This window comes from Doryrhamphus excisus, chromosome 3 (assembly GCF_030265055.1).
Source record: "Doryrhamphus excisus isolate RoL2022-K1 chromosome 3, RoL_Dexc_1.0, whole genome shotgun sequence".
NCBI lineage: Eukaryota > Metazoa > Chordata > Actinopteri > Syngnathiformes > Syngnathidae > Doryrhamphus > Doryrhamphus excisus.
In genome coordinates this window covers 17159143-17183790 of record NC_080468.1, presented here as the reverse complement: position 1 = coordinate 17183790, position 24648 = coordinate 17159143, and the positions used below count along the sequence as shown (strand labels likewise).

The window sequence follows — 24648 nt, the reverse complement described above, 5'->3', positions numbered from 1 at the left end:
ATCACATCAGAGACGCATCATGGCGGCCGCTGGCTTACGTAAGACAGGCCCACTACAGTAGAGTACGCTACTACAGTACGGCGTGCGTCCTACCGGGGTGTCAGGCGGTATTACTGACCACCCCGGCTGAGGGTGGGGTGGGGGGGGGGGGGGGGGGGTGTACATGCATTTATTTAGCATGAATATGCATGTTTTTAGTCAATGGGGGAGCTATTGAGTGTCTGACAAACACATCATCTACATTGCATGAGGTGTCAACATGGCGGTGACGGGATCCTCCCACTGGGAGCACCGGGAGGATGGGGGCGGGGGGGCACGTTCTGAAATGACGTAAAACACGGGGGGAGGAGGGGCGGCGGTGTGACGGTAGAGCTCCTTTCAGGACGTCGTCGGTTCTCATGAGGGGGAGGCGTCAGCGTAGAGAACATCCGCCAGCAGAGCTCTGATGGCCGCCGGGTCAGCGCCTCCTGTGGGGAGCGGGGGGGGGGGGGCGACACAGTCACTTCTGCCGGCGCTCCCTCGAGGCAAAGATAGGCGGGTTGAAGGTTAAAGCGACAATATGGACGACAACTCACCCAATCCCAGCGTCTGCAGGTGACCTTTGAACTCTGGCCTCTGGTCCAGCACGCGCAGCAGGCTGGTGGACTCCATGCGCTCCAGCTCCACCTTCCAGTAGATGTAGATCTTGTGGTTGAAGCTGACGTAGACCAGGCACGGGCTGTTCTTGCCCTCCTTGCACGTGTACTGACCTGCACCGCACACACAATGGAATACATATAGATATACATGCATACATAGAAATGCATGTAAGATATGAATGATATGCTAATTATGTATGCACACGGATGTTCTCTGTTGCCACCTGCTGGCCCAAAGTGAGATGTGCACTTTTGAGTCTTCATTCTTCAGCCTAAAGACGTTTCAGAGGCGTACGTGTGCCTGATAAAAGAAGACAACATGGAGGCCGAGCTCCCGGCGTCCTCACCCGCGCAGAAGGCGTTGACGTTCTCGTCAAACTGGAAGCGCACCACGGCGCGGTTGTGGTCGATGATGTAGGTCTGGCCGTCCCAGGCGCACGCCACCACCTCCTCGCGGCCGTCCCTCTGAAAGGAAAAAAAAAAATAAACGTCCCTGTGCTCGAAAAGGCGTCGTGACAAGTGAACGTGACGTTTGTCATGCCCACCGTGACGTCCAGCTTCTGCAGGGCGAAGAGCTGATGATCCACCTGTACCGACCACAGCAGCTGCTCCGAGCTGTCCATCAGCTTCAGGGTTCCTGCGACACAAGATGACTTCCTCTCATGACACGCGTGATGCGTTCATGCTCATGACTTTTGTGGCCTCCCGGGGCCTTCCTCATTCTTGTAACTGTCATGTATTCAACGCCGGGCGCTGCCCTAATCCCACCCGATGCTCTCCTCCACCTCCTCCTCGTGAAACATTGATGAGATCTACAGCTGATCCGGGATCTGTGGACTCTCCAACTCACCATCCAAAGTGCAAAGAGCGAAGAGGCCGCATTTGGAAGATTCCTCCTTGGAGCCTGGGAAAAAGGACCACGTGATGTTAGGAACCTTGACACGCCTTGGCTGGCGTTTGGCACCTTTGCTGATGCTTCCGATGAGGTGAGTGGACACGTTCTTGTTGTGGATCCTCCCGGTGGTCAGATGGAGGACTACATCTCGGGAAGGGCCCTCACTTGGGAAAAGAAAGAAACGAATCAGCACCTCAAGGCCACCATCATTTTGGACCGCCACCACAACCACAGCTGCTTCTCCTTTTTAGTTCCAAACATATTTTGGCCTCACTGTACACAAAAATAGTTACTGCTGCAACTGAGGAACTAACCAACCGAGGCACATCAATTTAGAGTGGTTACTGAGCAACTAATGAGTAGTTGGCCAGGAACTAATGAACTAATAAGCATCTAATGAGTAGTTACTAAGGAACTCGAGCACATCAATTTAGAGTAGTTACTGAGGAACTCATGAAGAACTAATGAGCAACTCATGGATAATTCCCGAGGAACTAGGCATATGCATTTAGAGTAGTTACTAAGGAACCAATGAACAATTAATGAGTAGAGTAGTTACTGGGGAACTAAGGCACAACAATTTAGAGTAGTTATTAAGGAACTAATGAGTAATTAATGAGTAGAGTAGTTACCCAGGAACTACAGCACATATATTTGAGTAGTTACTGAGGAGCTAAGGCACAATAATTTAGAGTAGTTACTAAGGAACCAATGAACAATTAATGAGTAGAGTAGTTACTGGGCAACTAAGGCACAACAATTTAGAGTAGTTATTAAGGAACTAATGGAGAACTAATGAGCAACTAATGAGTAGAGTAGTTACCCAGGAACTACAGCCCATATATTTGAGTAGTTACTGAGGAGCTAAGGCATAATAATTTAGAGTAGTTACTAAGGAACCAATAAACAATTAATGAGTAGAGTAGTTACTGGGGAACTAAGGCACAACAATTTAGAGTAGTTATAAAGGAACTAATGGAGAACTAATGAGTAATTAATGAGTAGAGTAGCTACCCGGGAACTACAGCACATATATTTGAGTAGTTACTGAGGAGCTAGGGCACAATAATTTAGAGTAGTTACTAAGGAACTAATGAACAACTAATGAGTAGAATAGTTACTAAGTAAATCAAGCACCTATATTTAGAGTAGTTAGAGGAACTAAGATGTGTACATTTAGCATACTTAAAAGTGTATTTTTTGTGTAAAACTGACATGGACATGCATCATGGACAATTATGCAAATGAGACAATGACATCATCAAGCTCCGCCCACAAATAGAGGGCAGTCCTTGAGGTTAATAAAAGTATATCGTTCTCATGGTTTGGCAACCTCTACTTACCTCCCGGGCGTGGCAGGCGCATCCTCCTCGTCGCCGCCGCCGCTGTGGGGAGAGTCTTGTTGCGTCCAGGAGCACTGAAGAATGGCGTAGCCACAGCCCGGCTGGGACACCATCAGCTCTGGCAGGCCCTCGGGACCCGGGTTCACGGAGAGGCTGTCCACCTGGTAGGTAGGTCGGTAGGTTGGTAGGCAAGTAGGTAGGCAGGTAGGTAGGTAGGTAGGTAGGTAGGTAGGTTGGTAGGTTCCGACACTACTGATGGATAGTCCATAACGAGTCCAACCTGTCCCTCCAGAAGCCATTTCTTCAGCAGGACCAGCTGACCGGACCCCCCGTCAGAACCTTCCGAGGGCTCCTCCCATCGGAACGCCCGCACCACCCGGTCGGTGTAGCCCACCACCAGCTCGCTGCGGCCGTCGCCGTCTGCTGAGACAAACCACCCGTCACCAAACAGAACCACGAGCGGACTCACCGTATGAAGCCCCAGCACCGATGTCGCTGATGAGGATGACTTTGGTGTTGGCCGGGATGTGCTGCGTGAAGAAGGGCTTCTGCTCGTCCGCGTGGAGAGCGTCGTGCTGACTGGACGAATCCGCTTTGCTGGCGGTCAGGTCGAAGAGGTGGAACCAGCCCTCGGCTCCCACAGCCACCACAAAGTTCTGACGGGACGAGTAGCTTGTGGTTGGACACGCTGGAGTTTTTAAATTCATGTCGCCGCAGACGTACCTTCCCCTTGTTGCACACGTCGCCTACTGCCACGCACGTCAGCTGACAAGACAAAGAAGGACGGCTGTGACTTATCGTCTCAAGACGTCGCAGCACACCTGCCTACCATGCCCACGCAGCTCCTGGTGATCCATGCCTTGGAGTCGTCGTTCTTGTACACGTGCAGCTTCCCGCTGGTGTCGCCCACCACCAGCTCGTTAAGCTGCAGAAGAAGCCTTTTATTTACTTAGTTATCATCCTTAATGAAGCCGCTGTTGTGTGTTTCCGGCTCATTTCTGCCTTTGGATGTTTGCCCCATCCTCCATGATAGTCGCCCATCAATGGCCAATACAGTACATTGAAAGGATGCCCCCTAGCGGCAACTAACAAGACCTGTGACAATATTGAAGGAGTCTTTCAAAACGCACCGTTTCACTGGATCCGGATTCACGGGTACTCGTTTCGATTAACTTGTTCACCTATTCACCCCTGCTACCCACCAGCTAAATTAAAATGGTAATCAGACATGACAGAAGAACTCGACTCAGCAAAAGGAATCAAGTTTCAACATGAAATTAATGACGGAAGACATGAGAAAAGTGTCGCTTACCGTGTCGTTGTCAGCATCTCCCAAGCAAATAGCGTGTGGAAAGAGCGTCCCCGTAAAGTCCAAACTAACACGTTGGACATAATTCAGGGACCTCATAATGTCTGAAATTAGCCTAAAGACACAGCTAACGTCAAGATGCTAGCTAACGTTAGCCGCTAGCCCGCCGTCGACGAGGAGTTTAGCGTCATTTTAAAACCTCACTATGTCCACACGGAGCAACTAATAAACGCATAAATAAAAAAATACATACATGTTTATAATTTCACGTCTGTTTACTTTTGCGTATCGCGGCTAGCTTTGTAGGTTTGCTAAATGCTGTCGGAGCACGCGAGGTTCCCTAGTAAACAAAAACACGTGACCGGAACAAGTACGGAAGCTTAGAGGAGGCAAAAAGGCCGATTGCGGATATGGTTTTGGTGTTATGTTATTGTCCACTAGAGGGCACTGTTTGTTTATACTTTTCAAATAGTGCTACTTTGAGAAGACTGGTATGTGTTTTAATCTCTGGTGATGTTTTATATTCTTCTTAAGTTCATTATGTTACATTTATGAATGTAAAGTACAATGTAACGCAGTTTTATTTTGATTTGTTGTCGATTAACTTGTTATAATATTATAAGTTTATATAATTATAAACATTAATTGCTGATTTTTGTAGAAAAACACATGGCCAAAAGTGCATATTTCCAAACATCCTGTCTGTTTTCATATACACAAGTGAAACACCTGAGTGGATGCTAGCTGACACGTCTTTGCAAGTAGATGTTAGGGGGAGTTTTTTTCAGTTAAACAGTCACCTCAGAAAGTGTTGAAAAGGCCGCCCAGATGTCATATAATTCATGACACTGCAAGGAAAGCCCCTCTCGGGCCTGTGGAGGAGTGCAGTGGAAGTCCTCACAAAGCACTAATTGGACTCTGGAAGCCACTAAAGTCCATGGATTGGTTTCACCCGGCCCGGCTGTGGCGAGGGGCTGCAGGCCGAGGCTGAATAGAACCCACGCTCCTTTTCTAAACTCTCTTGCTGTGCCAAAGACAGAGGCAGGGCTAGAGGGGGCAGAACAAGGGGCGGGGGGGAATAAAGGAAAGTATTGGTGGAGAGAGAGAGATTGGGGGCCTGGTGGTGGCGATGGTGGGGGCCGGGTGGGTCCCCTCTCAATGCAAGCTTGATTTTGAATGCCACTGCCAACGCAGAAAATTGCACAATTTATTACAATCCCCTCTTCAGGACACAGGCCCGAGAATAAAGACAGGAGCAGGAAGGGGGTGGACAGAGGTGCGTTGGGGGGAGGGGGGGGGGGGGGGTTAGGCTACACTTTGCCTGTTTTGTTCCACCCTGACTGACGTGTCTTATTATGCCGCACTTTTATTCCAAAGCCGCAATAATGGACAGAGCCGAGCAGGGCGACGCTCTACTGTAACATTATCAAGTGGAGCCAATCATGCACAAAGCCCCCTGCTGCCCACCCCTCCCCCTCTCTGATACGCCCCTGCCAGGCCGATGATCCGCTCTAAACAAAGTGGAAAATTTCCAGCCTGTGGAGCACAATAGTCCCTCCGTGGACATGTTCTCGGAAAGCAAACACGAGTAGAGCAGAAGTGACAAATTAGCTTTTATTTCTGCTACTTGGACAACGTGTGCACAGAAAAGCCTTTGAAAGTTCTAGAATATTGAATAAAGTACATGACTACTACTGGGATGATCATTTGAATGGGATAATCACAGACTGTGATGATATACGTACACTTTAAAAAGACTATCTATATTAAAGTTTCATAAAAAAAAGTCAAACAATGTCCAAAAATATTCTTAAATAGTAATTTCCCACGCAATGTACATCTCATCACAATAACGAGTTATGATAATGAGAAGTCACGTGAAAAAACATAGTAAAATGTTAGAAAATAACGCTAATGTTTATTATTTATTGTAAAAGTCAATCCAAAATCAACGTCAATATCAGTCAAGCTAGCAGGATGTGTCAAAAATAGATATTTTGATATATTATTTGTATAATGGATGTATGTATACAACGCTTATGTCCGCTTTTACCCCCATATTTATTTTTTAAAACTTATAAAACTTTATTTAACGCAGTCATCTGCTTTCCTTCGCTATGAAAAACGGTAAGAAGTGAAAAAGTGGTTTTGTACAACAAAGCAAACCAAGAGCAGCTCATAAAGTCCTGCGTTAGGGTTTCAAACTCGCACATACTCGCACACGTACTCCTGTCGTGTTTGTTTAGTGCTTGAAGTGGCACGCGTCAGGCGCGCGCATCGCACCGGCGCTCTGGGAGGAGCCAAGGTGTATCCACGCGACAGGTGGGCGTGGCCAGGCGGCCGTCCAGAGGCGTTGAAAAGCGTCGCGGTCGCGGGGCGACCACTCAGAACTGCTTTGTTTTTGTTTACAAGCGAGCGCGGAGCTCCCCCTCTTCATCGCCACCACCATCATCATCATCACCATGGAAGTTCAGCTGACTCAGCAGCAGCTCGCGCCGCCCGCCTGCTTCTTCGCGTCGGCGGCGGCGGCGCAGAGCGTCCCGCTGAGCCCCAGCACCCGCAGCCCGGCCGGCAAGCCCTCCTCGAAGGCGCCCAAGCGTCCGCGCTCGTCGTCGCCCGAGCTGCTGCGCTGCAAGCGGCGTCTCAACTTCGCCGGCTTCGGCTACACGCTCCCGCCGCAGCAGCCTCACGCCGTGGCGCGGAGGAACGAGCGCGAGCGCAACCGCGTCAAGCTGGTCAACAACGGCTTCGCCACGCTGCGGGAGCACGTGCCCAACGGCGCCGCCAACAAGAAGATGAGCAAAGTGGAGACGCTGCGCTCCGCCGTCGAGTACATCCGGGCCCTGCAGCAGCTCCTCGACGAGCACGACGCCGTCAGCGCCGCCTTCCAGTCCGGCGTGCTGTCGCCCGGCATGGCGCAGGGCTACGCCGCCGACAGGAGCTCCATGGCCGGCTCCCCCGTGTCCTCCTACTCGTCGGACGAAGCCTCCTACGACCCCCTCAGTCCCGAGGAGCAGGAACTCCTGGACTTCACCAACTGGTTCTGAGCACCTTCCTCACGGTAAGGTTGGACCTCCTGGATCCATCACCAACACCACTACCATCGAGAAGCTCCACAGCCAACCCCTCTTCCTCTTCTTCTCCCTGCAGGAGTGAGGATCAGGCAGTCCAGACCCGGGTGGTCCTGGAGGAGGCTGCACGTGCGCCGGTGAGGCTCGGCCCCACAAAGCACAGACAAAACTCTGGAGGGAGAACTCGTGGGAGAAGCGGGATGAGCGCCTCAAAGAAAGGATTTATGAGACTTTTGGGGGACCGGGACACACAAAACAGGCAGCGCGTTATTTAAAAGCGTAGAAGAAGAATCGACTATGCTCAATCCAATCACAGCAGCCCCAAAATGCTTCCAAGTTGCGGATTTATCCCACAAGATTCCATAGAAGGCTTTTTTTTCTTGGAAATATATCAGCTATTTTTGTATGTAAAGAGATTTATAGAGGCTTTTGTACACATCTTTCTTTTGTATATAAATATATATATGTTGCGTGTGCCTAAATACTGTATCCATACGCATGTAGACGCTCCAACTCAGCACCGATACGTGTCTTATTTAATAGAGAATGTACATGAACATCGTCCGTGATCAAAACTTATGCAGCTAGTGTCCAAACAAAGCGTTGGAGAAAAATGAAGCAGATTTTCTACACGATCCAGTCCGACAATAAAACATTTGCTACTCAACGTACTGCCTGGTTCTTGTTATTTGGGAAGAAGACCAAAACTTTTCCCGGGAAGGGGGGAAGCATCTGCACAAGGAAGGACACATTTGTCTGCACAATTCCCAAAAAAAAAGCCAAAGCACAAAAACATCAGGACAAGTTGAGCCTAGCGCCACTTTCCCAACTTTTTGTCCTGGTCTTCTTCTAGTCCACCAAAACAAGGAGAAAGATCATCAGTGGGGTCCACAGAAGGGGGGTCAAGAGGCTGGGAGAAGGGGGGTGGGGGTATTACTGGTCTTTCTTCCAAAACTAAGTTTGACAGGTGAGGGCGGGCGGTGGCGTGTGTGAGTCGGCGGGCGGCGTGTGCCTCCTGACACGCGAGTCAGCGTCACAATTCCCGCCTAAAAAAAAAAACTAGATGGGGGATTCTGTTCCCTTGCCGGGGTGGGACGAGGTCACGGGAGTCCAACGGCACCGCCTCTTGATGCTTCCGTTGAAGAATAAGACAAATGTTAGGGGAAAATCCTCCCATGTGTCCGGCAGAAACGTAGAGCTTTATTAATGACATTTTTTTATGAAATATAGAATATGTAAAGAATGGTGGAAGTCATTTAACAAAAGACGGGAGTTTGACAGCTACTGGATCCCTTAAAGTAGAAAATTGTCCAAAAAATGTGAAAAAAGGAAATGTATTTTAATTTATTTTTGTAATTTTTAAAAAGGTTTTTACTGTATTTTTAATTTGTGTTTTAATTTTTAAAAATTATTTCATTTTACTTAATTTCATTCACTAATTTATTTCATTTAGTTAATCCAATAATTATTTAATTTCAGATGTTATTTAATTAAGGAACTTAATAAATAATTGATTAATTAGATTAATTAGATTAATTCATTTTGTTTTATAGTTTACGCTCATGCACGTTTGCAATAAGGCTCAATCAAGGCCTCTCATTTAAGTTCCAATCAAACCTCTAGTTTAAAACAGATTTAGTTGTTAATTAATACATTAATCTAATTAATTAATTTATATGAATCAATTTGGCCCCATCCATTTTCTATGCCGCTTATCCTCACAAGGGTTGCGTGTATGCTGGAGCCTATCCCAGCTTCTATTCTGACATTTAAAGAGAAAAAAAAAGATTGTCATTTAGCTGATTACCCCTGAATGCAACACTGTTTTCATTGAGATTGCCAAGCGCAGCCTTGGCGTCATCATCGGGGGTGGCTTCGATGACGTCAGGCTCATCCAAAAGTCCCGCTCTGGCGCCTGTCAGAGTCCATTATGTCCGCCCCCCCCCCATTCTGGGGTCTGTCAGGCGTGCACAGGCGGCGGGAGAGAGAGCGGCCATGTCTAATTGGCCATTGGCGTACAATGGTGCGGTCTAATATCTGATGGACGTATTCTTCACCAGGCGGAGCAGCATGAGTACTTTATGGAGACGTGACCCCCCCCCCCCCCCACGCCTTTAGGCACAACTCCATTCAAAGTTTGGATAAAAACGCAAAAGAACATTTCAGCACCACAGACAGCAACTTCCTTGTCGGCCCTGCGCCGTGTACAACTGGCCATACCTTTCCAAGACCAGGACGAGAACCAGGACCTGGACGGAGCTCAGACTGGTCCAGAGTCGTGGAGGGGGTTGGCCACCACAGACTTGTGAATGAGCATGAAGAGCGGCAGGTAGGCCAGGAAGTCCAGCAGGTCCAAAGGAGGAAGGTTCTGGAGCTTCTGCGCGATGGTGGCCTCCTGGTCCAGGTGGATCCCGCCGGCCTTCAGCTCCAGGAGAAGCTGCTCGGTGCTGATGAAGCCCCGCAGGGATCCCCCACCGCCTCGCTGCTCCTCCAGCAGGAAGAGGAAGAGTTGCTGCGGGGGAGGGGCAAAGCGGGAATATGAAAAGTCAAGGGAGGCACGGCAGCTTGAGGAAAATAAAGAAAAACACTTTTCAAAGCTCTTTGTTTACTTTTAAGGAGGAAGATGGTTGTGTTGTTGTGTGGTTGTGTTGTTGTGTGATTGTGTTGTTGTGTGGTTGTGTTGTTGTGCAGCGTCAGATTACCTCTTGTTGCAGTGCACCTGTTTGCACCGTTCATGCAGGCTAGATAATAATTGCTGAGCAAGAGGAGGAGGTGAGGGGTGGGGTGGGGGCGGCTGGGGGCGGCTGGGGTAACCCCCCCTGGCAATTAGCCAATGTCCCCTGCAAAGCCCCCGGCTAACAAGGCTATCCCTGACGGTTGCCCTACCTGGCCCAGACCTCGCCTCTGCTCGCACGGCAAAGGCGTCATGAGTCCCCCCCCCCTCTCTTCCGGCCCCCGGCAGGCGGCCAGCTGTGCGTCTGCTGGCGGTTCCGCGGCACAGGCTGTGTGATTACAGGGCCGGGAGGAGCGGCCGGTGCGTTGACTACAGCCGCAGGCTTTAATGAGATTAAGGCAGCGCTAATCTATGAAAAGGGAAAAGCTGTCGTCTTATTTCTTCCCTCCAGGGAATGTTTGTGTCCTCTCATCAACGGCTGTTTATTACATCATCATCATCATCATCATCATCACACCCTGGGGGCCCTGCAAGAACCCTGACCTAAAATCTACAAGCTGACCCCAAGGGGGACGTGCTGAGGAAATGCCCTCACATGATCATGTGACGGACACCAACCTGCCCATACTGATGCAGAGACAGGAAATACTGTTGAGTCATGGTGTAAAGGATGAAGTACTGCTGAGTCATGGTGTAAAGGAGGAAATACTGCTGAGTCATGGTGTAAAGGCGGAAATACTGCTGAGTCATGGTGTAAAGGAGGGAAATACTACCGAGTCATGGTGTGAAGGAGGGAAGTACTGCTGAATCATGGTCTAAAGGCGGAAATACTGCTGAGTCATGGTGTAAAGGAGGGAAATACTGCCGAGTCATGGTGTGAAGGAGGGAAGTACTGCTGAGTCATGGTGTAAAGGCGGAAATACTGCTGAGTCATGGTGTAAAGGAGGGAAATACTACCGAGTCATAGTGTGAAGGAGGGAAGTACTGCTGAATCATGGTCTAAAGGCGGAAATACTGCTGAGTCATTGTGTAAAGGCAGAAATACTGCTGAGTCATGGTGTAAAGGAGGGAAATACTGCCGAGTCATGGTGTGAAGGAGGGAAGTACTGCTGAGTCATGGTGTAAAGGCGGAAATACTACTGAGTCATAGTGTAAAGGAGGGAAATACTGCTGAGTCATGGTGTAAAGGAGGAAATACTGCCGAGTCATGGTGTAAAGGATGAAGTACTGCTGAGTCATGGTGTAAGGGAGGGAAATACTGCTGAGTCATGATGTAAAGGCGAAAATACTGCCGAGTCATGGTGTAAAGGAGGAAATACTGGCAAGTCATGGTGTAAGGGAGGAAATACTGGCGAGTCATGGTGTAGAGGTGCTATGTTACCTTGACTTTGAAGAGTCGTACTTCCAGCGAGCGAAAGTCCATCGTGGTGACCAAGGACCTCATGAAGTCACTGAAAGGAAGTAAAGACTGTTTGATGATGATGATGATGCACCCACAATGATGGCGGGTGTTTTTAGAGGGGTGTCTTGAGTCATGTGACGATAAAGCGTTGCTAGGCGGGTAAAGTCATGTGACGGTAAAGCGTTGCTAGGCGGGTAAAGTCATGTGACGGTAAAGTGTTGTTAGGCGGGTAAAGTCATGTGACGGTAAAGCGTAGTTAGGCGGGTAAAGTCATGTGACGGTAAAGCGTTGCTAGGCGGGTAAAGTCATGTGACGGTAAAGCGTTGCTAGGCGGGTAAAGTCATGTGACGGTAAAGCGTTGCTAGGCGGGTAAAGTCATGTGACGGTAAAGCGTTGTTAGGCGGGTAAAGTCATGTGACGGTAAAGCGTTGCTAGGCGGGTAAAGTCATGTGACGGTAAAGCGTTGCTAGGCGGGTAAAGTCATGTGATGGTAAAGTTGCTAGGCGGGTAAAGTCATGTGACGGTAAAGCGTTGCTAGGCGGGTAAAGTCATGTGACGGTAAAGCGTTGCTCGGCGGGTAAAGTCATGTGACGGTAAAGCGTTGCTCGGCGGGTAAAGTCATGTGACGGTAAAGCGTTGCTAGGCGGGTAAAGTCATGTGACGGTAAAGCGTTGCTAGGCGGGTAAAGTCATGTGATGGTAAAGTGTTGCTAGGCGGGTAAAGTCATGTGATGGTAAAGTTGTTAGGCGGGTAAAGTCATGTGACGGTAAAGTTGTTAGGCGGGTAAAGTATGTGACAGTAAAGTGTTGCTAGGCGGGTAAAGTCATGTGACGGTAAAGTGTTGCTAGGCGGGTAAAGTCATGTGACGGTAAAGTGTTGTGAGTGCATTGTGGTTGCTCACTGCCAAACAATGCGGGGGCACAGAGAGACGTCCCGCCACAATAACGGCTACAACTGCCCTGCCTTGTGGGGTGGGGGCGGGATGGAGGGTGTCACTGCGGGTGAGCGGAGTTCATGCGGCGGCTGGGGGATGGGAGCGGGCGTCCCCGGGGGCACACTCGGGTGCCACTTGCTGCAGCAAAATGTAGGTCCGGGAGGGTGGGGAGGTGGGGGGTGGTCGGGGGTGTTATTAGAACGTGTGGCACAGAGGCCGCCGTCCCTCTGCTAACGAGCGCCCGGTGTTAACGAGCCCCTCCTGTTGGAGCAAAGAATGGGCGAGTGCGAGGCCATCGGGTGCACGCTACGCCTGAGTGCATCCAGGGCTGCGATTGGCCACTGTGGGTGCAGGCGGGGGCGTGATGGGGGGGTTGACGGGGATGAGCCAGGACAGGGCAGCTAATGATCATTAATTGCACTTGGTTTGCCGTAAAAAGTCCAAACGCTGGTGAGCTGAGGACACTGGCGTGATAATGGCCGGTGTACACCAGGGTGTGTGTGTGGGGGGGGGGCGTGTCGGGACGGGGGGTAACCTAACCCATTTTCACTCCTCTGTCCCCCTGCCTGGCCAACAAGGCAGACTTCTTGCTTACGTAATAGCCTGCCTGAATTTTGGCGGTCTCCCGCAAACACGCTTTGACCTACTTCCTGTCTGTTGGGATGGATGGAAAAATATTATTATTAATATGATTCATATGTCATCCTTTTCTCTCCTTGACATTCTTCACATTTTTGCTGTTTGATTTTTTTTCTGTAATGGGCCACGTACCGCAAATGGTCCATGCACTGCACTTTGGACACCCCTGAACTAAAGGGGTCTTTTGTGACCTCTCGGATGGGTCATTTTGATTGGCCGGCCACTCCTGGGAAGGTTCACCACTCCTCCATGTTTTGTCCATATGTGGATGATGGCTCTCGCTGTGGTTGGCTGGAGTCCCAAAGCTATAGAAATGAACAATAATAATAATAATCTTTTCCACACTCACAGATCCCAATTTATCGGAGTTTTGACTCCACTGTGCGTCTAGATATGACGCAGGTGGAATCAATTCCTTGCCTTCTCAGCTTTCAAAGGCCTGCGCGGAAAGAAAGGCTGATTGTGTAACTACAGTTGCAGATCGTCCAAAGCGGGATTAGAGGCAGCGGGATTAGCAGGGCAGGTAAGAGGATCGGTGCACTTGAGATTGGGATGAGACTGCAGAAGCATGCTTTTGTTCTCCCTTCTTGTCCCAAAGTGAGGTGTCACATGGAGGTTGGCGACGGCCGCCATAATTGCCCCCCCGTCCCAGCCCAGACGGGACGCTCGCTGGCGTCCTGCCTCGCGGCACACAAAGGCCTCGCCATAAATCACAGGACCCGTGACCCTGGCCCTGTTCTTGCTGAGAGGGAGCTCTCAGTGTCGGGGTGAGGGATCCGGGAGCAGGCCCTGACCCTCGGGGACCTCCACAGTTGGCTTGGCTCCCGTCCCGCTCCCGTCACAAGGAAGCCAGAAACCCCCCAGGGCAGGAAGACGGCGCTGTGTGTGGGAATGTGAGGCATATGGGGGGGCGGGTTTGTGCAGGGTTCACGCTTGCGCTGTCATGTCACATGACTCATATGAAGACGCTGTTGTCAAATCAGGTTCAATCCGGATCCAATCCAAATCCAATGCCATGTTTGGACACTCTGAGGGTGTCATGTTTGGGGGGAGGGGGGACGTCAAGCGGTACCGATAAGCAGCGTTTCAAGGATGAGATTCAGGACCCCCAAATCTGAGGCTGCGGTTCTTTGGGGTCTTGCCCCAGATGGAGGGGTTATCTCAGGTTCTTGGTGAGTGACAGAAGGTCAGAGCGGGAGATCGGTGCAGCAGAGCCCCGTGGTGAAGAGAGGTCTCGAGGGCGGCTGGACTCACCTCACCCATGAGATTGAGGACTCGTCTTCCGGGAGAAGTTCGGATTAGAGATGACGCCGCTTCACATTGAGAGGCTCGGGACTTGGACGCTTACCCTGTGGGGTTTCCGGGCATTCCTCGCCAGGGGGAGGCCCCAGCAGACCGGGGACACGTGTGTCCTCAGTGTGCCCCGGGTGGAAATGGGGGAGATGGTCAGAGACCAGGAAGTCTGGGCTTCCCGATTGAGACGGATGGATGGGTGGATGCTCAGTGGGGCCCCAGTTCTTGGAAATGGAGCTATTGAATCGCATCATTTGGATACTGAATCGAATCGTTCACTGTTTTTATGGTACTGTGGATTGCCAGTAAAATTGAGGTCTCATGTAGGACCTCCGTCTAAGTGGTACTGGTACTCAAGACTTGGGTGTCGCTTGCCACACTAAGCAAGTTCCAAGGAGTATTACTGATGAGTAAAGAACTCCACGTACTCCATGGCGGCGATCTTCTGCGCCAGGCTGGCGATCACAGCAAAGAGCCTCAGGTCCACCAGCCCGTCTGTCACCCTGAAGTCCACCAAGGCCAGGATCTGACACACAAACCGGTTTGATTCCACGATCAAGCACCAAGTGACCAGAAGGTTTTGATGTTGTGAACAAACCCTGTAGACGTAGATCTCCTCCTGGTCTGACAGCAGCTCAGCGGGAACGATGCTTTTCAGGGCGTCCACGACTTGGATGCAGGAGATGTAACCGTCCTGGTCGGCGTCCTCCTAGAAGACACTAGGATTGTATGGGGTCTCCTAGAAGATCCCGGAGAACCCGTGCCCGATACTCACGGCTTCAAAGGCCTTCTTGTATTCTTCCAGCTTGTCCGGACCGAAGATGCAGAACTTTGCCAAAAAGTCGACTGGAACGGAAAGGAAAGTTATTGGGTGAGGTCAGGCGGGCGAGCGCTTCACAGGACGGGCGGGTTCGGTCGGCCCGGGGCGGGGGGGGTGGGGGGTGTGCAAGGCTGAAAGGTGGCGCTGGTTTCTATGAAAGCAGATTGATAGATGTCGGAGGCCACGGGGTAAAAGACTTGATTAAATTCCTGAAAAGGACCCCACATCATAAATATGCAAATGTCCGTCATCGTCCACGACGGACGCCCCAAATATTCAATGGACAACACAAGTGACGATAGGGGGCGGGGCTTTTAAGCCGCTGCCACTTCAATTTAGCAGATGAGAAAGACGGTGCTGAATAATGGATGTATTCATGACTTGTGTGTGTGTGGGGGGGGCAAAGTTGATATCAGTGCCGACTTCAACCTCTGGACCTGGGGGTTTTTTGTTGAGACGGGGCCATTTATCAGCTTAGTTCCAATCAAACCCGGGCCCCCGCCTTTGTCATGCAAAAGTGGACATTGGCGTGCCGTCAACTTGACTTGTTAAAGCTTGATTGATCAAAAAAAAGAAACCTTCTTCGGCATCTGTTTGCAAATATCTGTGGGGGGGGGGGGGGGGGGGGGGGGGGATCAGCTGTGCGCTCACCATTGCCGGGTTTAAAAATGGCGGCCGGGCGCTGCTATGTGTGTGACTACCTGCTCCTCGTATCGTGTGTGTATGTGTGTTTGTGTGGGGGGGGCTCGGCTTGAGGGGGGGCCGTGCCACAAAAGGTGCAGTGGAGTGAGAGATGGAGGGAAGAAGCCAAGGCGGGTCGGGGCGGCGGGACAAAGTCTTATCTGATTCCACTCCAGCGCTTGACGCCCTTTTTTGTGTCCTTGCCTCCACGCCTTTAAGGAGCACATGTTGGGGCTTTTGCTGTGAAGCCTAGCAGAAAATGTTCACCAGGATCCCGACTGGATGGGGGAAAGGCCCAAGGGGGGGGGGGGGGGCTAATGTAATGACAGAGTCTGCTATGGGGGCCCAACATCTGATCACCCCTTCCCCTCTTGCAGGGACCTGCTGCTCATTGAGAAGAGCGTCTCAGAAAAAGTGTCCGACAAGACCAGAAAAAGTCGCTAGCGTTTTCGCTACTGGAGTTCCGACCTTGTGGACGACATTTTTGTGGCGAATGGTCAGACGTACCCGAAGAGTTTGTCACCAGGCCCCGCTGGGACTTACAGTATGGCCCCTGGTTGTGGTTGAAAATGTACACGTCCATGTCCATGTCCACGTCCATGTCTGTTGTCCATGTCTATTGTCCATGTTCATGTCCACGTCTGTTGTCCATGTCTGTTGTCCATGTCCATGTCTGTTGTCCATGTCTGTTGTCCATGTCTATTGTCCATGTTCATGTCTGTTGTCCATGTCTGTTCTCCATGTCTGTTGTCCATGTCTGTTGTCCATGTCCATGTCTGTTGTCCATGTCTGTTGTCCATGTCTGTTGTCCATGTCTGTTGTCCATGTCCATGTCTGTTGTCCATGTCCACGTCTGTTGTGCATGTCTGTCGTCCATGTCCTTTGTCCATGTTCATGTCTGTTGTCTATGTCCACGTCTGTTGTCCATGTCTGTTGTCCATGTTCATGTTCATGTCCATGTTCATGTCCATGTCTGTTGTCCATGTCTGTTGTCCATGTCTGTTGTCCATATCTGTTGTCCATGTTCATGTCCATGTTCATGTCCATGTTCATGTCCATGTTCATGTCCATGTCTGTTGTCTATGTCCACGTCTGTTGTCCATGTCTGTTGTCCATGTTCATGTCCATGTTCATATCCATGTCTGTTGTCCATGTTCATGTCCATGTTCATATCCATGTCTGTTGTCCATGTCTGTTGTCCATGTCCATGTCTGTTGTCCATGTCCTTTGTCCATGTCCTTTGTCCATGTCCATGTCTGTTGTCCATGTCTATGTCTGTTGTCCATGTCCATGTCTGTTGTCCATGTCTGTTGTCCATGTCTGTTGTCCATGTCCATGTCTGTTGTGCATGTCTGTTGTCCATGTTCATGTCTGTTGTCTATGTCCATGTCTGTTGTCCATGTTCATGTCCATGTTCATGTCTATTGTCCATGTCTGTTGTCCATGTCTGTTGTCCATGTCCACGTCTGTTGTCCATGTCCACGTCCACTGTTCATGTCCATGTGCATGTCCACGTCTGTTGTCCATGTCCACATCCACGTCCACATCCATGTCTGTTGTCCATGCCCATGTCTGTTGTCCATGTCCACGTCCAAGTCTGTTGTCCATGTCCACGTCTGTTGTCCATGTCCACGTCTATTGTCCATGTCCACGTCTATTGTCCATGTCCATGTCTGTTGTCCATGTCCATGTGCATGTCAACGTCTGTTGTCCATGTCCACATCCACATCCATGAGTGACTTTTGGGTGTTTGAGTTCGCAATGAGTTGAGTCTCAGACCCTCCAAAATGTAACCAGTAATCCTCTACCATAATACTATCACAGTTTTTCAAAAATATATTCATTTATAAATAATCATAATACGGCCTCTTTGTAATCTGAAATATTTATATTTATATTTGCATATTGCATATTTCATTTGCATACTAAACAAAGGACATGTGTAAAGGTGTACTATAGGGGTGTTGTTTTATGTCAAGAGGGCTCTAATAATATTAGTTAGAAGGTCATAAGCAGGTTTTCTATGTCTGATATGTCTTATTTCCTCTTATTAGATCTACTTGAATGGGTAACATGAGTGTAAAGGTGACTATAGGGGTGTTATATCATGTCCAGGGAGCGCTAATAATGTTCAATAGCATATTTAGAAGGTCGTAAACAGTTTTTCTGTGCTCTAACTAAGAAAATATTCCACTTAGAAAAATGGAATGATACTTCCCAGTGGTCATGGTTGGATGTGGATCCAATTAAGCATGATGAACAAGAGATTACCACGGTTGGTTCCAGTCGGGTCTTTGCGCTCGGGAATGATGAAGAATGAATCATGAAGAGCAACATTTTAGGCGTCCTTTAAAATGTTTTTTTTTTTTTTTACGTCAGTAGCGGCTCATTGAGCGCTCGCTTGAGGATGTCACCTTCAGCCGACTGATGGAAAACATGAAAAATACTTGCACTCGTGCGCGTTTGATTGATTTTGTCCTATGGCTGCACACGCACACACACACACACACACACACACACACACACACACACGCACACACAAGCTAACAAAAGGGGTGTATTGTATTGTTAGCATGCCACTTTGTTCTCCTTCCCGCTTAATCCCAGACTTTTGTTTGCTCCTCATCAGCACTGTATCTAAAGTGTCCCGTAATTCCTCGCAACAAAGCTCACATTCAGCCCAGGCGAGGAGGCGACACCCCCTCCCCTTTTTGATTTTAATAGCGGGAGAATGTCAACGCGGCCTACATAGGCGACCCCCGAAACTACGTGATTAGGGGAATGTAGAGCAGCGCGCCAACGACCTGAACCGGCGCTGAGAAATAGGTTTGTAGGATAGTTCGGGTTTAAAGGCGGCCGACGTCAACAAACCGAGACCAGGACAAAAGGATTGTGTTCGTATTTGTCGTCTTCTATGATACAATTATATTCTGCATTCTTACACCAGGGGTGTCCAAAGTGCGGCCCCGGGCGGTGCCTTCTTGGCCCGCAGTACATTCTTTAAATGGAATTTAACGAGAAAACTAAACCGTAAAAACAGCAAAGATTAGCCACGTAATGTTGTTGCATATTAAAAACAAAATATGACAGAAGTTGGTGTTGGAATTCGTGATATTAGACACCAACAAAATAAAATAAAGTTGGAATTTGGGAGAAAATTAGGTAAAAATGTGTTTTATGAGAATAAAATCAAAATATTAAGGAAAAAAAATGTGAGAAAAAAAAATCAATTTTACAAGAATAACCTGGTAATATGAGGAAGAAGAATGCAATTTAAGCAGCTGTGAAACGTAACCAAAAAAAACCCCTTTTTTTTCATAACATTATGAGAAACAAAAATAACAAATAAAGTTGGAATTTAGGAGAAATTAGGTTAGGGAAAAAAATATAACATTATGCAAAAATGTCAAAATATTAAGATAAAGTTGCAAAAACAAGAAAAAAGCAAATTATACAAGAATTTTAGGAGAAAAAAAATTGTAGCATAAAGTTGAAATATTAAAGAAAAAAAATCTGTCATCATATTATATAATATCATATCATATAAAATCATATTGTGAGAAACAAAAGGTGTCATTTTCTCAAAATGAGGATAAGAAAATATTCAAATATGGGAATAAAGTCAAAATACTAAAGGGGACCTGTTATGCTGATTTTTCCACCCTTTGTTTTGAGTAGTGGACTCCTGTAGAGCAGCTACACACAATAACCGCGCAGACAGCTTTCTAGATCTTCCAGATCCTGCACAATGTATACAGATTACTTAAAAATGAAGTAAAAATATTTGAAAAAAAAGAGCAAACACTGAAGTTTGTATTCGGGATACACGTTTTTTTAAGGCTGGCGAAGAACGCCGTATCTGTGATACTCCTGGTGGCCACAAGAGGGCCCGTTCCGTGTTTATACAGGCCGGCTAGCCTCGGCGATGCGTTCATGCGCAAACACCGTGGTTTTATAAGATAAAAAGTTCGAGAAATAAACAAATTATTGCAGGTGGAGTGTTTCCCACAGGGCTGCAATCTATTTGTGGCAGGGGTTGGGGGGGGGGGGGTACAAGAAAAGTCAGCAAATAAATAAATATGTTTATAAATACAAACAAGCTTTTTTCTGTCACTTGTGTGTGTGTGTGTGTGTTGCTGAGGTGTTTGTTGCAGTTGAAAGGAGGGGGCTCACTATTTGGCAGCTTTGTCCTTGCTGAACACGACTCCTCCCCCTCACTTTCTCCAAAAAGAGTGTGTGTGTGTGTGTGTGTGTGAGTGTGTGTGTGTGAGCAGGGAAAACAAACAAAGACACACGTAGCTGCCACACTCCTCGCGTCTGGCTGCACGCCATCGGGCCCGGCCACAAACCAGCGCCTAGCGCCGACAACACTCGCACACGCCCGAGGGCCAATCAGCTCCCTGCGCACGCCCGCCGTCACTCCCAGCCGCTGGCGAGGCGTCAATAACAGATGTTGGGAGATAACCTGACAAAGCCGAATCATGGCCTATTATGGCCTGCCGCTCCTTGACACGCCGCCATTGTGGCGCATAAAAGCAGCCTTTGACAGATGTGCAAAAGCGGAGGCGGTATCGCACGCCGCCGCTCGTCAATGCACGGGGGGAGTCGGGGGGGGGCACTTGTTTGCTCGCTGGCCGGGGCTGGGGACCGACAGCAAACACGCGGCGGGTCCTCCGGAGGCGTGGCATGAAAGGAGCGCACCTCAACGCAAACACGCGCGGCCCCGCCTCCATTCATCTTCTGTCACCGTCGCTCTCCCGCCGCTTTTTTTTTTTTTCAGGTGCGAGTCAACGCCGCGGGCGGGGGGGTCGAAGGGAGGCTGACCGCGAGGCCGCCAGGTGTTTGGCGTCACTGATGACATTCATCACAAAAGACGCTAACCTCGCTTTGCCGCCATTGCTAGCAAACAAACACAATCTTCTAATCTTCATAACCTGGCCTGTTATTGGCTGTTCGTTGCCCTGCGTTGGAGAGGCGTGACTTGCACAGGAAGTCGTCTTTACACACCCTCACTCACTCACGCATCACGCTGCAACCAACAATGAACACGTGGAACACACAATCTAACTAATATGCCGAGAAACATGCAAAACAACACAATTTTATGACCCGCAAGGCATGCTGGGAAGCAAGGAAGTTACCCTGCATGCCTTGCGGGTCACAAACAAGTCTCGTTTAGCATGTATAGGAAAAGCCATGCAGTGTGTTACATTTGGTGGCACGGAACTAGTACTACTACTGCTTGTACTCCAAAAGCTTGATATTCTTGGATAAAATAGCTTCCTAGCGATATCTGGTAAGCTTGTTCGTGATGACGGCCCCTGCGCCACATGTTGAGGGATGGAGCCTGACATGAAAGACATGAAAGACGTATGAAAATACAAAACAAACAGCAGCGGCGGCGGCACAACAACAAGGTGGCTAACGGTGTAATTAGCTATGCAAAACCAAAAAGTGCTGGAGGCGCAAGACTAACAGACAGCAGCAATAACACAACAGCTTGGGGGTTAGCATACTGCTAGCATACTGCTACGGGGCTTCGCTGGCTTTCTTTCAGGAAGGAGCGGCCCCTGGATTTCCAGGGGTCAGTCAAGATGGCCGCCCTAATGAAGCGGTGGGGGTTGTTCACTTTTTTCAGTTTTGGGAAGCCTCTGCCAAGTGGTCGGTGTCGGGGCAATTAGGAGAGGGTTGGCCATTTCAGAGCCTAATGAGGGCCGTACACACACACACACACGCACACACACACACACACACATGCACACACACACACAACAAAACAAAATAAAAGAAAGACATGACAGAATGTACGGAACACACTCCGTAAACACGACACATCCAGCCAACAAAAGAAGCCTACACACACACGCGCACACACACACACACAACAATACAACAAGTTGTATTCATTTGCGTGACATTGATGTTTATGAATGTACTATAGTTGATTTATTAGCGTATTAGCGTATCACGTGTATCCTACTGACCGCTGTGTCTGATGGACAGTACTGTACAGTACACCACACCGGGCAAAGGTTTTGGGACACTTTCCCATACAATCACATGACAAAGTGTGTCCAAACTTTTGACTGGTAATTTGTAAAAATTTTTTTTTATTATTTACATGTACTGTATATTCAAAGAGTGTATTTATACTTCAAATACATTACCTGTCAAAAGTTTGGGGACATTTTGTCATACAATCACATGACAAAGTGTCTCCACTTAAAAAAATAAAAATAAAAATAAATAAAAAATAATAATTTACAAATTATTTAAAAAATAATAAAAATAATTAAAAAAATAATTTACAAATTACCAGTGAAAAGTTTGGGGACACTTTCCCATACAATCACATGACAAAGTGTCTCCAAACTTTTGACTGGTAATTTGTAAAAAAAAATTTGTTATTCTTTACATGTACTGTATATTCAAAGAGTGTATTTATACTGCAAATACATTACCAGTCAAAAGTTTGGGGACACTTTGTCATACAATCACATGACAAAGTGTCTCCACTTAAAAAAAAAAAAAGAAAAATAAAGAAAATAAAAAATGTATTATTTTTTTTTTTACAAATTATTAAAAACTAATAATAAAAATAATAATAAAAAATAATTTACAAATTACCAGTCAAAAGTTGGGGACACTTTCTCATACAATCACATGACAAAGTGTCTCCAAACTTTTGGCTGGTAATTTGTAATTTTTTTTTAATTATTTACATGTACTGTATATTGAAAGAGTGTATTTATACTGCATATAGATTACCAGTCAAAAGTTTGGGGACACTTTCTCATCCAATAACCAACGGGTGTCCAAAGTCGAAATAGGTGACTTATTAATTTATTAATATTAACTTCCTGCTTTGCTCTTTTTGGTTGAATTATCCTAATATTTCAACTTTCTTCTTAAATAATCCACGTCAATGTCAATCTTTTTTAACATTATGACTTTACCCCATAATATTTGGACTTTATTCTTCTAACCGTATCACTTTTTCAGCAAACCAAAAACTTTATTTTGTTTATTTCTCATTATATTTAGACTTAAAAAAAATGTTTTTTCTTTACAATTTTAACTCTGTATGCTAATAAAATGATGTTTTTTTCCTCATTATATCATAAGCTTATTCTCATAACTTCCTTCTTGTTTTATTTGGATAATTTGACTTTATTCTCACTAGATTGTCACTTTATTCCACAACCTAACTTTCTGAACCTAAAATGGGATTATTATTAAAATTACAATTTGAAATATTGAATTTTTTCAAGTTTGGGGACACTTTCTCATGTCATTGAATGAGAAAGAAAAAAATCCTAGTCAAAAGTTTGGAGACACTTTCTCATGTCATTGAATGAGAAAGTGTTCCCAAACCTTTGACTAGGATTTTTTTCCCCATACTTAAAATCAGCTTTTCAGATTTTCAATCAACAGAATGTACTGTATGATTATGATGATGATGATGATGATGATGATGCCACCATAGGAAGTACAATAATAAAGGAAGAACTACATCTGGTTTAAAGCCAATGAATAGAAGTTGTGCAGTGTGTGTGTCGTCCAATCAGGTGTAAGCACTTTCGGGAGGGGGGGGACCTGCCTGACCCCATCAGAGTACCCGCCCCCCCCCCGCCCCAGCCAGCGCCCACCCACCAGCCTTGACCTGAGGTGTGGGGCCTCCATTGTGCGAGTGGTCGGCCTCGCGCGCTCACAAAAGCTCGGACGCTTAAAAAAAAAAGCGTGGTACTCGAGGACTGGAGGCTGAACTCCAGCGTCGCCCGAAAGAGGTCATTGTTCCAAAAAAAATCAAGTGCGCTAATTGAGGGGACGTTTTTAGAGTCGAGAGGAGTGTTGGTAAAAAAGATGTTTTTGTGCTACTCTGCGGACAAATGTTTTGGGACACCTTCAGGAAGCGTCCACTCTTCTGGGAAAACTTTCCAAAGTGTAGTCCATTGGGGAGGTCACAGGTCACTTCTACGCCCCCCTCCTCCCAGCCCACCTTCATTCCAAGGGGGTTTGTGCCCTTTGCTGGTAATCAGGAGAATAAAGGTAAAAACTCACAGTTGTCAAAGTCGGAGCAGATGTTGGCGTCGCCGCCGCGCCGCCCTGAGTCGTCCTGCAGTTTGTAGAGCATCTTCAGAACCTTGCTCTTCCTCTCCTCCAGCCTCCGGTCCTTCTCGTTCGGGTTCCTGCATCCTGGAACGTCGCTTCCACCGTCGGAACCTGCGTGAGATGCACACCACATTTTCATGTCGGCCTTGAATGCAGCACACAGAGGAACACTAAGCAAACAAACGAGGAGATAATTAAGTGTTTGATGATGTCAGCTGCAACGACTGATGGAGCGTCCTTCCGGCACGCCGCGCACAATCACACACCCCAGTCCGAGTCTCAGTCCCAGTCCAGCAGGACGGGATTAGGGATGTGTCCCGGGGAAGGATTCCTCATTTTCATTCGACGTGATGCATGCCAGTCTGCATGGCGGACAAGTGGTTACCGTGCAGGCCTCACAGCTAGGAGACCCGAGTTCGATCCCACCCTCGGCCATCTCCATGTGGAGTTTGCATGTTCTCCTCCGGTTTCCTCCCCCATTCCAAAATCATGCTAGCATGCTAGGTTAATTGGTTAATTAATTACATCGCGTTTCTTCTTTCATCTCACTTTACGCTGTGATGTTTCACCTTACAGTGTTACGCTACGACGTTTCATCTTATGGTGTTACATGTTACGACATTGGCTGTTACAACGTCACGTCTTTGTTTCATCTTACAGCGTTCCGTGTTACAACGTCACGTCTTTGTTTCATCTTACAGTGTTCCGTGTTACAACGTCACATCTTTGTTTCATCTTACAGCGTTCCGTGTTACAACGTCACATCTTTGTTTCATCTTACAGCATTCCGTGTTACAACGTCACGTCTTTGTTTCATCTTACAGCGTTTCGTGTTAC

At 47.8% G+C, this 24648-nt stretch overlaps 3 protein-coding genes across 3 annotated transcripts in view; 1 reads left to right on the top strand and 2 right to left on the bottom strand.

The window, feature by feature from the left end:
• Nucleotides 1-328: 328 nt before the first annotated feature.
• itfg2 (integrin alpha FG-GAP repeat containing 2) lies at nucleotides 329-4542 on the bottom strand. The gene is made up of 12 exons (XM_058067013.1): nucleotides 4189-4542; nucleotides 3706-3801; nucleotides 3600-3641; nucleotides 3364-3532; nucleotides 3157-3296; nucleotides 2877-3037; nucleotides 1603-1697; nucleotides 1489-1542; nucleotides 1184-1275; nucleotides 986-1103; nucleotides 576-749; nucleotides 329-467 (listed from the first exon to the last, which is right to left on the bottom strand). The coding sequence occupies exons 1-12, from the start codon at nucleotides 4282-4284 to the stop codon at nucleotides 397-399; spliced, it is 1308 nt and encodes a 435-aa protein (XP_057922996.1). The 5' UTR covers nucleotides 4285-4542; the 3' UTR covers nucleotides 329-396.
• Nucleotides 4543-6413: 1871 nt separating this feature from the next.
• ascl1a (achaete-scute family bHLH transcription factor 1a) lies at nucleotides 6414-8105 on the top strand. Its single transcript, XM_058067606.1, has 2 exons — nucleotides 6414-7246; nucleotides 7336-8105. The coding sequence occupies exon 1, from the start codon at nucleotides 6648-6650 to the stop codon at nucleotides 7230-7232; it is 585 nt and encodes a 194-aa protein (XP_057923589.1). The 5' UTR covers nucleotides 6414-6647; the 3' UTR covers nucleotides 7233-7246; nucleotides 7336-8105.
• A 1307-nt stretch (nucleotides 8106-9412) lies between these two features.
• Nucleotides 9413-24648, bottom strand: part of LOC131124834 (uncharacterized) — a 34655-nt gene continuing 19419 nt past the window's right edge. Inside the window, exons 10-15 of the mRNA XM_058065669.1 lie at nucleotides 23761-23922; nucleotides 14974-15044; nucleotides 14797-14907; nucleotides 14627-14724; nucleotides 11312-11381; nucleotides 9413-9768 (exon numbers count right to left, since the gene is read on the bottom strand). Of these exons, the coding sequence (XP_057921652.1) occupies nucleotides 9517-9768; nucleotides 11312-11381; nucleotides 14627-14724; nucleotides 14797-14907; nucleotides 14974-15044; nucleotides 23761-23922 (764 nt within the window). The 3' untranslated portion in view covers nucleotides 9413-9516. The remainder of the gene's footprint in view (nucleotides 9769-11311; nucleotides 11382-14626; nucleotides 14725-14796; nucleotides 14908-14973; nucleotides 15045-23760; nucleotides 23923-24648) is intronic.

What these genes read in the sequence shown, in the direction of transcription:
- itfg2 (XM_058067013.1), bottom strand. Translation starts at nt 4,284, where the DNA reads ATGAGGTCCCTGAATTATGTCCAACGTGTTAGTTTGGACTTTACGGGG. An exon ending in CCAGGAGCTGCGTGGGCATG is followed by an intron (nt 3,642 to 3,705) that starts GTAGGCAGGTGT and finishes TTGTCTTGTCAG; the next exon opens with CTGACGTGCGTGGCAGTAGG. An exon ending in CATCCTCATCAGCGACATCG is followed by an intron (nt 3,297 to 3,363) that starts GTGCTGGGGCTT and finishes TTGTCTCAGCAG; the next exon opens with ACGGCGACGGCCGCAGCGAG.
- ascl1a (XM_058067606.1), top strand. Translation starts at nt 6,648, where the DNA reads ATGGAAGTTCAGCTGACTCAGCAGCAGCTCGCGCCGCCCGCCTGCTTC.